Raw genomic sequence first — 16,893 nt, 5'->3', positions numbered from 1 at the left:
AGCAAAGGGGGTGCTGGCACACTGCACACGAGCATAGGGCTCCCCGTTTGCCCTCAGCCCTTTCCCGCCTCCTTCTCTGGAACCCCTCTCCTGCATTTCTCCCCAAACTTCATTCAGAATCTCCCTCTGGAGACAGGGCCCCACGCTTTCGCCTCTGACCCCTGGCACCCTGTCCCCAGATCTCACCTTCCCTGGCTTCCTCCCTGTTGGAGCCATTGCCGCAAATGCTTATGTTCTATATTATTACTGATGCAATGTTTCAGCGTTCTTTTATTTACTTATTAAAATTTTTATTGAAGTATAGTTGACTTATGACTTTATATTACTTTCAGGTGTACAGCATAGTGATTTGATATTTCTATGTATTACGAAATCACCTCCACTAGGAATCTAGTTACCACCTATTACCATACAGTTATTATGATTTTACCAACTATACAGGCATACCTAGCTTTATTACACTTTGCAAACACTGCATTGTTGTTATTGAACAGAAGGTCTGTGTTAACCCTTTGTTGAGCAGGTCTGTAGGCACCACTTTTCCAACACCATGTACTCACTTTGTGTCTCTGTGCCCCATTTTGGTAATTCTTACAAGATTTCAAACTTTTACATTATTATCATATTTGTTTTGGTGATCTGTGATCAGTGATCTTTGGTGTTACTGTTATAATTGTTTTGGGGCACCACAAACCACACACATGTAACATGGCAAACTCAACTGATAAAAGTAGTGTGTTTTGACTTTACTGCTTGGTCTTCCCCCCACCTTTCTCCTTCTTCTCAGGCCTCCCTATTCCCTGGGACACAACGAGATTGAAATCAGGCCGATTAATAATCCTACAATGGCCCCATTGCTCAAGTGAAAGGAAGAGTTGCATATCTGTCACTTTAAATCAAAAGCTAGAAATGATTAAGCTTAGTGAGGAAGGCATGTCAAAAGCAGAAATTGGCTGAAAGCTTAGGCCTCTTGCATCAGTGAGCCAAGTTACGGATGCAAAGGAGAAGTGCTTGAAGGAAGTGCAAAGTGCTGCTCCAGGGAATGTACAAATGAAAGTGAAACAGCTTTACTGCTGATATGGAGAAAGTTGTAGTGGTCTGGATAGATCAAACCAGCCACAACATTCATTCTCTTAAGCCAAAGCCTAATCCAGAGCAAGGCCCTGCTGCTGTTGCTGCTGATGCACTGCTTCAGTCGTGTCCGACTCTGTGCGACCCCACAGACGGCAGCCCACCAGGCTCCCCTGTCCCTGGGATTCCTAACTCTCTTCAATTCCCTGAAGGCTGAGAGGTGAGGAAGCTGCAGAAGAAAAGTCTGAAGCTAGCAGAGGTTGGGTCATGAGATATGTCAGGAAAGACCCTGTCTCCGTAATAAGAGTGCAAGGTGAAGCAGCCAGTGCCGATGTAGAAGCAGCAGAAAGTTACCCAGAAGATCTAGCTAAGACAATTAACGATGGTGGCAACAGTAAATAGAGGCTTCTCTAGTGGCTCTGCGGCAAAGAATCCACCTGCCAAGCAGGAGACATGGGTTGGGTCCCTGGGTTAGGAACATCCCCTGGAGAAGGAAATGGGAATCCCCTCCAGTATTCTTGTCTGGGAAATCCCATGGACAGAGGAGCCTGGTGGGCTATAGTCCATGGGGTCGCAAAAAGTCAGAAATGACTTAGTGACTAAACAACAGATTTTCAACATAGACAAAACAGCCTTCTATTGGAAGATGCCATCTAGGACTTTCATACTTAGGAGAAGACAATGCCTGGCTTCAAAGCTTCAAATGACAGGCTGACTCTCTTGTTAGGGTCTTATGTAGCTGGTGACTTTCAGTAGAAGCCTAAGATTTGAAGATCTTAGGGTCCTGAAGAATTATGCTCAGTCTACTCTGCTTTTGCTGTATAAATGCAATAGCAAAGCCTCGGTAGCAGCACATCTGTTTGCAACATGTTTACTGAATACTTACTAACCCCCAGGGAAAAGATTCATACTATTGCTGCTCACTGACAATGCACCTGGTCATTCGAGAACTCTGGTGGAGATGTACAGTGAGATTAATGCTTTTATGCCCGTAACACAACATCCATTCTTCAGCCCATGAATCAAGGACTGATTTTGAATTTCAATTCTTATTAGTTAAGAAGTACATTTCATAAGGCTACAGCTGTCATAAATAGTGATTCCTCTGACGGATCTGGTCAAAGTAAATAAAAAGCCTTCGGGGAAGGATTCACCATTCTAGATGCCATTAAGAACACTTGTGGTTCATGGGAAGAGGTCAGAATATCAACATTGACAGGAGTTTGGAAGAAGTTGATTCTATCCCTTGTGAATGACTTGGAGGAATTTAAGCCTTCAGTGGAGGAAGGAGTTGCAGATGTGGTGGTTAGCAAGGCAGCTAGAATTCAAAGTGGAGCCTGAAGAACTGCTGCAGTCTCATGAGGAAACAAACGAGGAGTTGCTTCTTATGGATAAGTAAAGGAAGTAGTTTCTTGGGATGGAATCTACTCCTGGTGAAGATGCTGTGAAGCCTGCTGAAATAACAAAGGGTTTAGAGTATTACATACACTTAGTTGCTAAATAAACAGCAGGGTGTGAGAAGACCGATTCCAATTTTGAAAGGAGTTCTATGTGGGTAAAATGCTATCAAACAGCACCACATTGTACAGAGAAATCGTCATGAAAGAGTCAATCAATGCAGCAGACTTCACTGTCTTATTAGAAGAAATTGCCACAGCCAACCCGACCTTCAGCGATCACCAATCTGGTCAGCAGCCACCAACTTGGAGGCGAGACCTTCCACCAGGAATAAGATTACAACTCCTTGAAGGCTCAGGTGATGGTAGGCATTTTTTAACAATAGAGATTTAAAAATAAAGAAATGCACATCATTTTTTGGATATAATTCTGTCACACACTTAATAGTGTAGTATAAACATACGTAGTGTAAACTTTTATATGTACTGGGAAGCCAAAAAACTTGTGACTTGCTCTGCTGTGATAGTCACTTTATTGCAGTGCTCTGGAACCTGACCCAAAAGGTATGCCTGTATATTACGTCCCTGAAACTTCCTTGTTTTGTAACTTGATGTTTGTGCTTCTTAATCCCTTTCACCTATTTCATTCCCCTACTCCCTTCCCCTGTGGCAACATCTATTTTATTCCCTGTATCTATGACTCTGTTTCTGTTTTGTTATGTTTGTTCATTTGTTTTTATTTTTTTTATATTCCACATGTAAGTGGTATATGATATTTGTCTTTGTCTGACTTCTAAACTTAGCATAACCTTCTAGGTCCATCCATGTTCTCAAAATATGCAAACTTTGGTCCTTTCAATGGCTAAGTAATATTCCATTTTACATGTATACTCCCTCTTCTTTATCCATTAATCTATTAAGGAACATGCTGCCATATTTTGGCTATTGTAAATAATGCTGCAATGAACAGGGGGGTGCATACATGTTTTTAAGTTGGTGTTTTTACCCAAGATGTACCCCAGAGAAGAACTGCCGATGGTAAGGTAATCGTATTTAAACATTGTTTTTTGTTGTTGTTGTTATTGCTGTTTTTTAGGAATCTCCACACTGTTTTCCATAGTGACTCCAACAATTTACCGTCCCATCCACAGGGCACAAGGGCTCCCTTTTCTTCACATTCTTGCCAACACTAATTATTTCTTGTCTTTTTGATAATCATGATTCTGACAGATATGAGATAATATTTTTTTGTGGTTTTGATTTCCATGTGATTTGATTTCCCCAGATGACTGATGAGCATCTTTTCATGAGCCTGTTGGCCATTTGTATGCCTTCTTTGGGAAAATGTCTATTCAGGTCCTTGGCCCATTTTTAAAATGAATTGTTTGGTTTTCTAATATAGAGTTGTATGAGTTCTTCATATATTTGGAGATAGACCCCTTATTGAACATATCATTTTCAAATATCTTCTCCCATTCAGTTGGTTACATTTTCATTTTTGCTGATGGTTTCTGCTGCCGTGTAAAAACTCTTTAGCTTGATGTGGTCCCATTTGTTTACTTTTGCTTTGGTTGCCCTTGCCTGAGAAGACAGATCAAAAAATATTGCAAAGACTGATGCCAAAGTGTGTCCTGACTATGTTATCTTCTAGGATTTTTATGGTTTCAGGTCTTACACTTAAGCCTTCAATCCATTTTGAGTTTATTTTTTGTATATAGTATAAGAAAATGGGGTCGTTTCATTCTTTTACACGTAGCTGTCTGGTTTTCCCAACACCATTTACTAAAGAGACTGTCTTTTCTTCATTGTATTTTCTTGCCTCCTTTATTGTAGATTAATTGATCACATTAGTGTGGGTTTATTTCTGCACTCTCTACTCTATTTCATTGATCTAAATGGCTGTTTCTGCCAGTACCATACTGTTTTGATTACTATAGCTTTGTAGTTTGGTTTAAAATCAGACAGTGTGATACCTCCAGCTCTGTTCTTTCTCAAGATTGTTTTAGCTATCTGGAGTCTTTGGTGGTTCCATACAAATTTTAGGATTATTTGTGAAGAATGCCATTGGTATTTTAATAAGGATTGCATTGAACCTGTGGATTGCCTTGGGTAGTATGGATTTTTAACAATATAAATTCTTCCAGTTCATAAGACTGGTATATCTTTCTATTTATTTGTGTCATCTTCAATTTATTTTATCATTGTCTTAGAATTTTCCAAGTACAGGTCTTTTACTTCCTTAGGTAGGTTATTCCTAGATATTTTATTCTTTTTGATGCTGTGATAAATGGGACTGTTTCCTTAATTTCTCTGTTTCATAGTTCATTGTTAGTATATGGAAATGCAACATGTTTCTTTGTATTCATTTTATACCCTGCAACTTCACCAAATTCATTAGTGAGTTCTAGTAGTTTTCCAGTGGCATCTTTAGGATTTTCTGTGTACAGTACTATGTCATCTGCACACAGTGGTACTTTTACTTCTTCCTCTCCAACTTAGATTTATTTCTTTTTCTTCTCTGATTGCTGTGGCTAGGACTTCCAAAACCAAATTGAATAAAAGTGATGAGAGTGTATATCCTTGCTTTGTTCCTGATCTTAGAAGATAACAGTTCAGTTTTTCACTGTTTGAATATGAGGTTAACTGTGGGTTTGTCAGTGTTTATTATGTTGACGCATGTTCCCCCTATACCCACTTTGTTGAGAATTTTTATCATAAATGGATGTTAACTTTTCTCAAGTGCTTTTTCTGAACCCATTGAGATGATCATGTGATTTTTATCATCTGTTTAGTTAATGTTCTTTATCATGTTGATTGATTTGTGGATGTTGAACAGTCCTTGCATCCCTGGAGTAAATCCCACTTGATCATGTTGTATGATTTTCTTCAATGTATTGTTGAATTTGAATTCCTAATATTTTTTGAGGATATTTGCATCTATGATCATCAGGGATACTGACCTGTAATTTTTCTTTTTTGGTAGTGTTTTTGTTTGGTTTTGGTATCAGGGTAATACTAGCCTTATAGATTGAGTTTGAGAGTGCTCCCTTCTCTCTCTCTCTTTTTTTTTGAATAATTAGAAAAGTTTAAATGTTTGGTAGAATTCCCCATAAAGCCATCTTGTCCTGGATTTTTGTTTGTTGGAAGTTTTTTGATTATTGGAGAAGGAAATGGCAACCCACTCCAGTATTCTTGCCTGGAGAATCCCAGGGACAGAGGAGCCTAGTGGGCTGCTGTCTATGGGGTCGCACAGAGTCGGACCCCATAGACGGGGTTTGTTGGAATTTTTTGATTACTGATTCAATTTAATTACTAGTAATTGGTCTATTCAGATTCTCTATTTTATGTTGATTCAGTCTTGGAAGACCATATGTTTCTAGCTATTTATCCATTTCTTCCAGGTTGTCTAATTTGTTGGCATATAATTGTAGTAGTCTCTTATGATTGTATGTTTATGGTTGTAATTTCTCCTGTTTCATTTCTGATTTTATCTGGGCCTTCTCTTTTTCTTGATGAGACTGGCTAAAGATTCATTAATTTTGTCTCAAAGAAACAGCTCTTGGTTTTGTTGATCTCTTCTATCTTTAAAAGTCTCTACTGCATTCATTTTCTTTGCTTTTTTATTATTTCCACTCTTCTACTAACTTTGGGCTTTGCCTGTTCTTTTTTCTGGTTCCTTTAGATTTAAATTTAAGTTGTTTATATGAGATTTTTCTTGTTTCTTGAGGTATACCTGTATTGCTATAAACTTTCCTCTTAAAACTGATTGCTGCATCCCATAAGTTTTGGACCTTATGATTCCACTTTCATTTGTCCTGAGGTGTTTTTTGATCTCCTTTTTTTATTGCTTTATTTACCCATTGGTTGTTTAGTAGCACATTGTTTAGTATCTATATGTTTTTATTTTTTCCAGATTTCTTCCTGTAGTTGATTTCTATTGTCATACTATTATGATTAGAAAAGATACTTGATATGATGTTGATCTTCTTAATTTATTGACACTTGTTTGACATATGGCCTAGCATGTTATCTATCCTGGAGAATGTTCCATGTGCACTTGAAAAGAATTTGTATTCTGCAGTTTTTGGATGCAATGTTGTATACACATCTATTAAGTTCATCTGATCTAATCACTTAAGGCCCATATTTCCTGACTGATTTTCTACCTGGGTGATCTATCTATTGAGATAAATGAAATATTAAAGTCCCCTGCTAATACAGTATTGCTGTCAATCTCTCCCTTTATGTCTGTTAATATGTGCTATATGTATGTAGGTGCTCCTATCTTAGGTGCATAAATATCCCCAAATGTTATATTCTTTTCTTGGACTGACTCCTTTATCATTTTGTAGTCTTTGTCTTTTGTTTTAGTCTTTGTTTTAAAGTCTATCATTTCTGATGTAAATATTGGTATCCTAGCTTTCTTTCACTTTCCATTTAGAAGGAATGTATTTTCCATCTTTTCACTTTCAGTCCCTGTGTGTTTTTAGATCTGATGTGTATCTCTTGAAACTAGCATATAGATGGGTTTGAGTTTTTAATCTATTCAGTCACCATATGTCCTCTGATTGAGTATTTAGTCTGTTTACATTTAAAGTTCTCATATATATATTTACTGCCATTTTGTGAATTGTTTTTTGGTCATTTTTATAGTTCCTTTCTCCTTCTTTTATTCTCTTCCCTTACAGTTTAGTGATTTTCTTTAGTGTTTGCTTAGAGTTCTTTTCACTTTATTTTTTTGGTATATCTATTGTGGGTTTTTGGTTTGTGGTTCATGAGCTTCATATATATGCTGCTGCTAAGTTGCTTCAGTCGTGTCCGACTCTGTGCGACCCCACTGACGGCAGCCCACCAGGCTCCCCTGACTCTGGGATTCTCCAGGCAAGAACACTGGAGTGGGTTGCCATTTCCTTCTCCAATGCATGAAAGTGAAAAGTGAAAGTGAAGACGCTCAGTCGTGTCCGACTCTTCGCAACCCCATGGACTGCAGCCCACCAGGCTCCTCCATCCATGGGATTTTCCAGGCAAGAGTACTGGAGTGGGGTGCCATTGCCTTCTCCGTCATATATATGGACCTGTGTATAAATGTATATATATATATATATATTATATATATACACATATGGATTTGTTTTGAACTGATGCTCACTTATTTGAATGCATTCTAAAAGTAGTACATTTCTACTCCTCTCCAGCCCATGTTTTATGGGTTTGACATCATATTTTATACCTTTTTGCTTTGTGTATCCCTTAACTATTTATTGTAGTTATAATTTATTTTACAGACTTTGTCCTTTCATATTCATACTAGTGATTGACCCACTGCCTTCACCAGTGGATTTACCTTTACCAGTGAGTGTTTTCCTTGATATATTTTCTTATTTCTAGTTATGGCTAGTTGTTCTCCACTTAAAGAAAACCCTTCAACATTTCTTGTGAAGCTGGTTTAGTGGTGATGAACTCTTAGTTTTAGCTTATCTGGGAACCTCTTTACTTCTCCTTTGATTCTGAAGGAGAAATTACCTTGTTGGGAAGAGTATTCTTGTTTGCAACTAAAAAAAAAAATCCTTGTAGCACTTTAAATATATCCCGACACTCTCTTTTGGCTTGTAAAGTTTCTGCTGAAAAATCAATTTATAGCTTTAGGGGGGCTCCCTGGTATGTCACTCATTTTTCCTTGCTGTCTTCCAAATTTGCTCATTATCTTTAACTTTTGCCATTTTAATCATGGTTTGTGTTGACATGGATCACTTTGGGTTCATCATGCTTTGGATTCTCTGTGCTTCCTGGACCTATATATGTTTCCTTCCCCGGCTTAGGGAGTTTTTCTTCAAAGATGTTTTCCGTCATTTTCTTTTTTTCTTTTCCTTTTCAGACTCCCATAATGTGAATGTTAGTATACTTGAGGTTGTCCCAGAGGTCCCTTAATGTATCCTCATTGAAAAAAGTTCTTTTTGTTGTTGTTCTGATTCATTGACTTTTACTGTCTTCCAGTTGCTGCAGGAAGGCGGACCCCTTCCAGGGCCCGAAACTGGGCTCTTGTCTAACACTTGGAAATGAATTGTCTGAGGAGATACATGTGCTGACAAAGCAAGAGATTTTACTGGGAAAGGGCACCCAGGGGGAGAGCAGGAGGGTAAGGGAACCCAGGAGAACTGCTCTGCCGCGTGTTGGTGGTGGCTTATTAGTTCCGTATTCCTTACCAGGATCTCCTGTCATAAAACAACTCATGCAAATGGTTACTATGGTACCTGGCCAGGGTGGGTGGTTTCAATCAGTGTGCTTCCCCTAACACAGTCACTGATCCATTCTTCTGTATCATCTAATCTGCTATTGATTCCCTCTAGTGTATTTTTTTGTTTCAGTTATTGTATCCTTCAGCTCTGATTGGTTCTTTTATATTTGCTAACTTATTTGTTGAAGTTCTCCCTCTGTTAATCCATTCTTCTGAGATTTCTGAGCATTTGTATGACCATCACTGAACTCTTTATCAGACAAATTGCTTATCTCTGCTTCATTATTTTTTTTTCCTGGAGTTTTATCTTGTTCTGTTCTTTTGAAAAAAAAAATTACTTTGTCTCCTCCTATTTGACTTTCTGTGTTTGTTTCTATGAATTAGGAGGCGTGGCTTTGGCACCAGCGTTGCTTTGTGAACTATGTTTCCGGGCAGCTTGGCAAGCTGGTTTGCACTGGAGTGGGCGTGGGCTGGGGATTTCCCAGGGTGTGCCTGGAGCCAGTGTTCTTTAAAAAAATGCTGTGCTTCACCGAGTCCCAGTTAAAAGGGATCTTATGAAACATGATTTAAACGAGGATTTGTGACCTTGTCTGAGAAATGACTTGTCATTTACATTATTTCTATGGTGAAATGCTTTCTCTGCTTCAAGCAATTGACGTACCACCATTATCTAGACAGCATTTTCCTATAGGTGTGATCCTGTCCCATCAGGGAATTACCTGGAGCAGGAAACTCCCAGGGGCTGCAGAAGGTGTCTCCAAGGACTGTGAGGTTGTGTCACCTGTAACAGGGGCCAGAGAGGACTTGGGGGGTCTTCCTGCCACAGCAACTCCTTGGGCTGCTGGTCCTATGACTTGGTGCTGAGCACTGTGGATCACTGTTCAGTGCACGAGATAAAGGCAGAAGTTAATGCTGCCACAAATGGTGACGTGGGAAAAGTGGCTGCTCTAAGAGGATCTTCCCTCCACCCTCACAGCACCAGTTAGCGCCAGAGTGGGCTTCCTTCAACTCCACACATATTCTCTACCTCAAGGGTCCCTGCTCAAGGCTGTGCCAGCATTAGAGCTGTGTCTGCTTACTAACTGTTTGAACTGCAGGGTTTCTCTATGCAAAGCAGCCGGTTACCATAATTAAGCCGCAACATGCTCTTGGGGCAGGGGCTTTGCACTCCAGTAGTCTGTGGCTTGATTCTGGGCTCCCTGACTTACTGCCTGCGGGACTGTGGCCCCCTGCTTAGCTTTTCTTCCTACAATTTCTTCATTTATGAAGTGGGGGAGGGGGACAGGTAACACCAGCTCCTAAATCTGTCCTAAAGATTATGTGAAAAAATGTAGTCATATTTAAAAGAACTGACATGTTAAATGTTCAATATGTCATATCATTGTAATAGATGTGTTATGTTTTCCAAACCTACCCTTCCCTGTCCCCACTCAAATCTTCCTGTTTATTGGCAGTATGAGTTTGTAGAGCCCAGAACTCCCTTGCTATTCAAATTACACTGAAATAGATATGCCAGATTAGACACTGTGTTCGTGTCAGAGCAGCCTCCACAAAGGGAAGCTTGGCTTTGGGCTGGAATTGATGTGATCGGTCCCAGCTCTTTGTGGCTGACCTGTGGCCTGTGTTTGAGCCTGAATATTGCTTGACAGAAACCTGACTGTAGTAGAGAGGAAACCCACTTCCCTTTCTCTGTTCTCTCTCCCACAGCAGGGCCTTGGTGTACTCTGGAGAGGAATAACCAGTTTTTAAACTGCATTGGTACTAGAGATGCCTCTTGGGTTTGCCCTCTGCACCATGCAAATCTGCTCTGACCAGCTTTCCTCACTTGTCATGAAGTCCTCCACTTCCAAATGGGACACAGTGAGACTCACCTATAATGTGATGAGTAAGCAAGCATCCATAAAGACCCTTAGGGCATACTATTTCTCAGGACCTGGAGCTCTTTTATCCAGACTACTTTTCTGGAAGGAATGGAGCCTTAATATGATACTCCCATTGTCTCTTAAAATGTTAGTGGAGCATCTTGGCTCTCAGACTGTGCCAAGGCTAGGAGCTGAGGGGCAGGAAGAAGCTGGAGGAGGAGCAGCGGAGGGCAGGGGGCTCTGGTCATCTGAGATATAGGAGCAATGAAGCGTCAGGAGGTGTTGTAGGTGTTTTAGGCATAGGAGTTCCTCTTCACGGGCAGAGAAATAGCTCAGTGTTTAGCTCAGGGAATTCATTAAACAGTAGAAAAATGACGCTTTCTCACTGAAACAAAATGTGAATTGCATTCAGGAGATGAAAACAAGTACATTTCAATTCATCCAAAACATAGATCTCTTTCACAAGTCTTAAACAATTTATAAAGTATATAGCGTTTTGTAAGAAGGAGAAAGGGTATGGTATGCTCATTTGCTGATGGGTAAGCCAGGCCCGACAAAGGCTGTGTAAAGCCCTAAACTGGCCAGCTTAGAAAGTTTCTTAATATCACCCTAAAGCTGTTCCCTAAGTGGGATTAAACTAAAATACGCATAAACCTGAAATTCATTTACTTGAACGTCAGCTTTCATCATTACATTTATTTATCTGGTTTCTCTCACTGAATATATTTTCCTTCTCCAAAGCAGAAGTAAAAGTTGATATCTGCCTTTCCCACTTCTCTAGAGGATTACAAATAAGCATGCGAATGGCTAAATAATCATAAAAATATTTCATGGATACTTCTGACTTATTCTCCAACACAGATCAAAATCTGACATTGTCTTATTGCCATTGAACACTACACATTTTCTCTTTATCTCAGCAGTCTGAATTGGATTCAGATCTTGTCTACAGAACACAGAGAGCAAGAACTTGTGGACACATTATGAGACTATAAACCCTTTGGAAAGATTAGTGAATGATCCAATGGAATTATATACATTTCCAGAGGTTGGCAGTGGTAACTAAAGTGAGCGTTGGAATATTAAAGCCTCATTTGTTATGTGAGTAATAGCTTGTCTGTTGCTTATGATTTATCAGATGTGAAATACATACATAGCTGTTGGAAGTACAAACTTCTAACTCTTACTTTATGATAAAATGTCTGTGACCTGACTTAGCATAGAACCCTATAAAACGCTGAACTAAAAATCAACATGCAAATAGTGCTCTAGAAAATTTAAACAATGGTTTCACTTCTCTTCCTCCTGGCTCTTACTAGCTATTGTCTAAAACAATAAAATTTACAGGCATGTCTGAATCCCCATTAAATATGAATGTGAACACACAACAGTATAGCAAGTCTCCAAACAGTTTTGCAACAAAGGGTCAAAGAGGTATAATACCTCTTGTGTCCGACTCTTTGCGACCCCATGAATCGCAGCACGCCAGGCCTCCCTGTCCATCACCATCTCCCGGAGTTTACTCAAACTCATGTGTTTCAAGTCCGTGATGCCATCCAGCCACCTCATCCTCTGTCGTCCCCTTTTCCTCCTGCCCCCAATCCCTCCCAGCATCGGAAAAAGGAAATTAAATATACTTTCTAATGGTTGAAATGAAGGGTGTGCTGAGGAAGGAATGAATGAAATACATACCGTGGTGTTCTCCCTGAGAGGGGTTTTCGGGTAGCTCTGAAGAGGATGTAGCTGGTAATAACTGAGAACATCCCCCACATAGACAGAAATCGCCACCAGTAAAGTTTTATCGTGAAATACAAAGGGACAACCCACATCTGCAACAGGGTCACCAGCTGTCAGAAAGATGAACAGAAAGTCTCCTTCAATGACTGAGGGCCAAACAGCATGTCTACTATTGACTCTGGGTTAGGGGTTGGGGGAGCCACCTTCACCACCCTGTCTGGGACATGGCACCTGGTTCACCACCCCACATGCAGAGCTCTGAAGGGCACAGTTATTTGAACATTCAGATGGGAAATAATCCAAAATATCCATCTTCCGTCACCTCCTGCAGATATTTCAGATGGAAGGAACTTTAGGCTGAAACAGCTCTGTGCTGTTGGACAATGCACTTTAGTCGTAAAGTTGGGGACCACAATGCCTGCCTTCCTGTGCTGATTCAAAGTGAGAGTGTTAGTTGCCTCGTTGTGTCTGACTCTGTGACTCCATGGACTGTAGTCCAGCAGGCTCCTGTGTCCATGGGGTTTTCCAAGCAAAAATACCCGAGTGGGCTGCCATTCCCTTCTCCAGGGCATCTTCCCGACCTAGGGATCAAACCTGGGGCTCCTGCACTGCAGGAAGATTCTCTACTTTCTGAGCCACCAGGGTGGGACACAAATGGCATCACAGCTGTAAGGGCTCTGGAAACATCCTGGGCTGCAGGGAGCAGGGGCTATAGTTACTCCCACGGCACATATGCACATGCACAGCGATGGCAAAGGAGGAGGCGGTGTCAGGGCATGTCGCGTCAGGGACCCGCCTGCCCTCCGTCCCAGCGCACTGCGTGGGGCCAACCCTTGCATCCTGACTGCGGGTGACCTTGTCCCTGATGACTGGGTCTGTAGACCACCATTTGCTTCTTGTCTTTTCTCTTCAGTTACTGGTGCCCTTTCCAGGCTGTTCCAGATGGGAATCAAACTCTTTCCTGTCCCTTCTATGTGTCACCCCTTTGTGGCCTGTGCCGCTGACCTGAGTCCCAGTAGCCTTCAGAAGGTCCCTTAAGTTGGCTGGCCTCAGTTCTGCATGGCAGGAAGCAGGACAGACTGAACTGATGGGCTGTGGGTCAATGACGTGATACAGTTACCACAGTGATATTTTTACTCTACAGATCAGGCCTAATGCCAGCTACTCACCTCCTGGTAAAAAGCAGATTGGTTGGAGAAGGGAAAGGCTACCCACTTCAGTATTCTGGCCTGGAGAATTCCATGGATGAAGTCCATGGGATTGCAAAGAGTCAGACGCGACTGAGCGACTTTCACTTTCACTGCAACAGTAGCAATAACCCTTGGTCTTTTATGTTTTAGAACATTCCACTAACTGCCTGTATTTGCTCAGCACTAATATATGAGGTGGATGGCAAAGATGGTTGTCTCACGTGTGGAGTTAAATTGGTAATACTCTGTTCAGGAAGATTCTGAGCCTGAGTCCTGTCTGAGCAGTGAAGATCAATTAATTATAATAATGGTCAATTAATTATGTCTGCCAGGGATGTGGCAAGACTTGTCAGAGCATGCGTGTCATGTGTCTGTCATCTGAGTATAAAAAGACTAATGTTGTTTGCTTAATTTCTTCATCTTTGTGATTAAAAATAGGCGGCTTAGAAAAAAGTTTATGAGTATACTTTTGGGTCCTTTAATAAGAATTTTGTTACAATAGTCTCAAGGTCAATAATCAGAATTATTGATAGAACTTCAAGATGTAAATGAAATGCAGCCTTTCTTCTTTCCATGTCAAATAAGAAGACATTTTCCAGGCCTTTTATTCTTTTTAATTCTTCTTGAATGGGCTGGATCTGAAGTCTTCTTAGAGTTGCTCTAAATTTTCTTTCAAATTACATACAAGATGGTGGAGTAGAAGGACATGTGCTCATCTTCTCCTGTGAGAACTCGAAAACTGCAACTTGCTGCTAAACAAGCATTGACAGGAAAATTTTGGATTCTTTTTTTGGATCCCACCAAAAAAAAGATACACCACATCCAAGGGTAGAGGAGAAACCCCAGCAAGATGGTAGGATTGGCAAAATCGCATTTAGAATCAAAACTCCAGCCTGCCAGACATGCTCAGAGGGCCCAAACCAAACCTTGTGCACGCCAGGACCCAGAGACCCCACAGAGACTGACCTGCTCAGCCTCTGGCTGAGGAGGCCTTACCAATAGCTGAGAAAATAAGAGAAGCAAAAGGCAAAGGAGAAAAGGAAAGATATATCCATCTGAATTCAGAGTTCCAAAGAATAGCAAGAAGAGATAAGAAACCTTTCCTAAGTAATCAATGCTAAGAAATAGAGGAAAACCATGGGATGGGAAAGACTAGAGATCTCTTCAAGAAAATTAGAGATACCAAGGGAACATTTCATGCAAAGATGGGCTCAATAAAGGACAGAAATGGTATGGACCTAACAGAAGCAGAAGATATTAATTAAGAAGAGGTGGCAAGAATACACAGATCTTCATGACCCAGATACCCATGATGGTGTGATCACCCACCTAGAGCCAGACATTCTGGAGTGCAAAGTCTGGTGGGCCTTAGGAAGCATCACTACAAACAAAGCTAGTGGAGGTGATGGAATTCCAGCTGAACTATTTCAAATCCTAAAAGATGATGCTGTTAAAGTGCTGCACTCAATATGCCAGCAAATTTGGAAAACTCAGTAGTGGCCACAGGACTGGAAAATGTCAGTTTTCATTCCAATCTCAAAGAAAAGCAATACCGAAGAATGATCAAACTACCGCACAATTGCACTCACCTCACATGCTAGCAAACTAATTCTCAAAATTCTCCAAGCTAGGCTTCAACAGTACATGAACCAAGAACTTCCAGATGTTCAAGCTGGATTTAGAAAAGGCAGAGGAAGCAGAGATCAAATTGCCAACATCTGTTGGCAATAGAAAAACCAAGAGAATTTCAGAAAAACATCTACTTCTGCTTTATTGACTATGCCAAAGCCTTTGACTGTGTGGATCACAACAAAATGTGGAAAATTCTTCAAGAGATGGGAATACCAGACTGCCTTACCTGCCTCCTGAGAAATGTGTATGCAGGTCAAGAAGCAACAGTTACAACCAGACACGGAACAACAGACTGGTTCTAAATCGGGAAAGGAGTACAACAGGAATGTATATTGTCACCCTGCTTATTTAACTTATACACAGAGTACATCATGCGAAACACTGGGCTGGATGAAGCACAGCTGGAATCAAGATTACTGGGAGAAATACAAATGACCTCAGATAAGCAGATGACACCACCCCTATGGCAGAAAGTGAAGAGGAACTAAAGAGCCTCTTGATGACAGTGTAAGAGGAGAGTGAAAAAGTTGGCTTAAAACTCAACATTCAGAAAACTAAGATCATGGCATCCAGTCCCATCACTTCATGGCAAATAGATGGGGAAACAATGGAGACAGTGACAGACTTTATTTTCTTGGGTTCCAAACTCACTGCAGATGGTGACTGCAGCCATGAAATTAAAAGACACTTGCTCCTTGGAAGACAAGCTATGACAGCATTTTAAAAAGCAGAGACATTACTTTGCCAACAAAAGTCTGTCTAGTTAAAGCTATGTTTTTTCCAGTAGTCATGTATGGATGTGAGAGTTGGACCATAAAGAAAGCTTCAGTTCTGTTCAGTCGCTCAGTCGTGTCCGATCCTTTGTGACGCCATGAACTGCAGCATGCCAGGCCTCCCTGTCCATCACCAACTCCCGGAGTTCACCCAAACCCATGTCCACTGAGTCAGTGATGCCATCCAACCATGTCATCCTCTGTCATCCCCTTCTCCTCCTGCCCTCAATCTTTCTCAGCATCAGGGTCTTTTCCAATGAGTCAGCTCTTCGCATCAGGTGGCCAAAGTATTGGAGTTTCAGCTTCAGCATCAGTCCTTCCAATGAACACCCAGGACTGATCTCCTTTAGGATGGACTGGTTAGTGCTGAAGAATTGATGCTTTTGAACTGTGATGTTGGAGAAAACTCTTGAGAGTCCCTTGGACTGCAAGGAGATCCAACCAGTCAATCCTAAAGGAAATCAGTCCTTTAGGAATATTCATTGGAAGCATTGATGCTGAAGCCGAAACTCCAATACTTTGGCCACCTGATGCGAAGACTCACCCTGATGCTGGGAAAGATTGAAGGTAGGAGGAGAAGGGGACAACAGAGGATGAGATGGTTGGATGGCATCACAAACTCGATGAGTTTGAGCAAGCTCTGGGAGTTAGTGATGGACAGGGAAGCCTGGTGTGCTGCAGTCCATGGAGTTGCAAAGAGTCAGACATGACTGAGTGACTGAACTGAACTGAAATCTTCTTTCAAAGAACACTACAATTGTTATTATACATGTGAATTTGAGAGGAAGGAATGGCAACCCACTCCAGTATTCTTGCACGGAGAATCCCCATGGACAGCGGGAGCTCAGTAGGCTACAGTCCATGGGGTTGCAGGGTCAGACGCAACTGAGTGAGTAAGCACAGCATGACATAGCATATGCATTTGAACAAAAATATACACAGTGAAGGGCTTTCCTGGTGGCTCAGATTGTAAAGAATCTGCCTGTAATGCAGAAG

General features: G+C 41.1%; 1 protein-coding gene across 7 annotated transcripts in view; it reads right to left on the bottom strand.

The window, feature by feature from the left end:
* RNF175 (ring finger protein 175) overlaps nt 1-16,893 on the bottom strand; it is a 69,225-nt gene that overhangs the window by 17,263 nt on the left and 35,069 nt on the right. For all 7 annotated transcript variants that reach the window (XM_061383930.1, XM_061383929.1, XM_061383927.1 and 4 more), the window contains one exon: nt 12,258-12,412. In XM_061383930.1, coding sequence (XP_061239914.1) covers nt 12,258-12,412 — 155 coding nt within the window. The remainder of the gene's footprint in view (nt 1-12,257; nt 12,413-16,893) is intronic.

This window comes from Bos javanicus, chromosome 17, assembly GCF_032452875.1.
Source record: "Bos javanicus breed banteng chromosome 17, ARS-OSU_banteng_1.0, whole genome shotgun sequence".
In the NCBI taxonomy this organism is placed as follows: Eukaryota; Metazoa; Chordata; class Mammalia; order Artiodactyla; family Bovidae; genus Bos; species Bos javanicus.
This window is presented reverse-complemented; position numbering and strand designations above follow the sequence as displayed.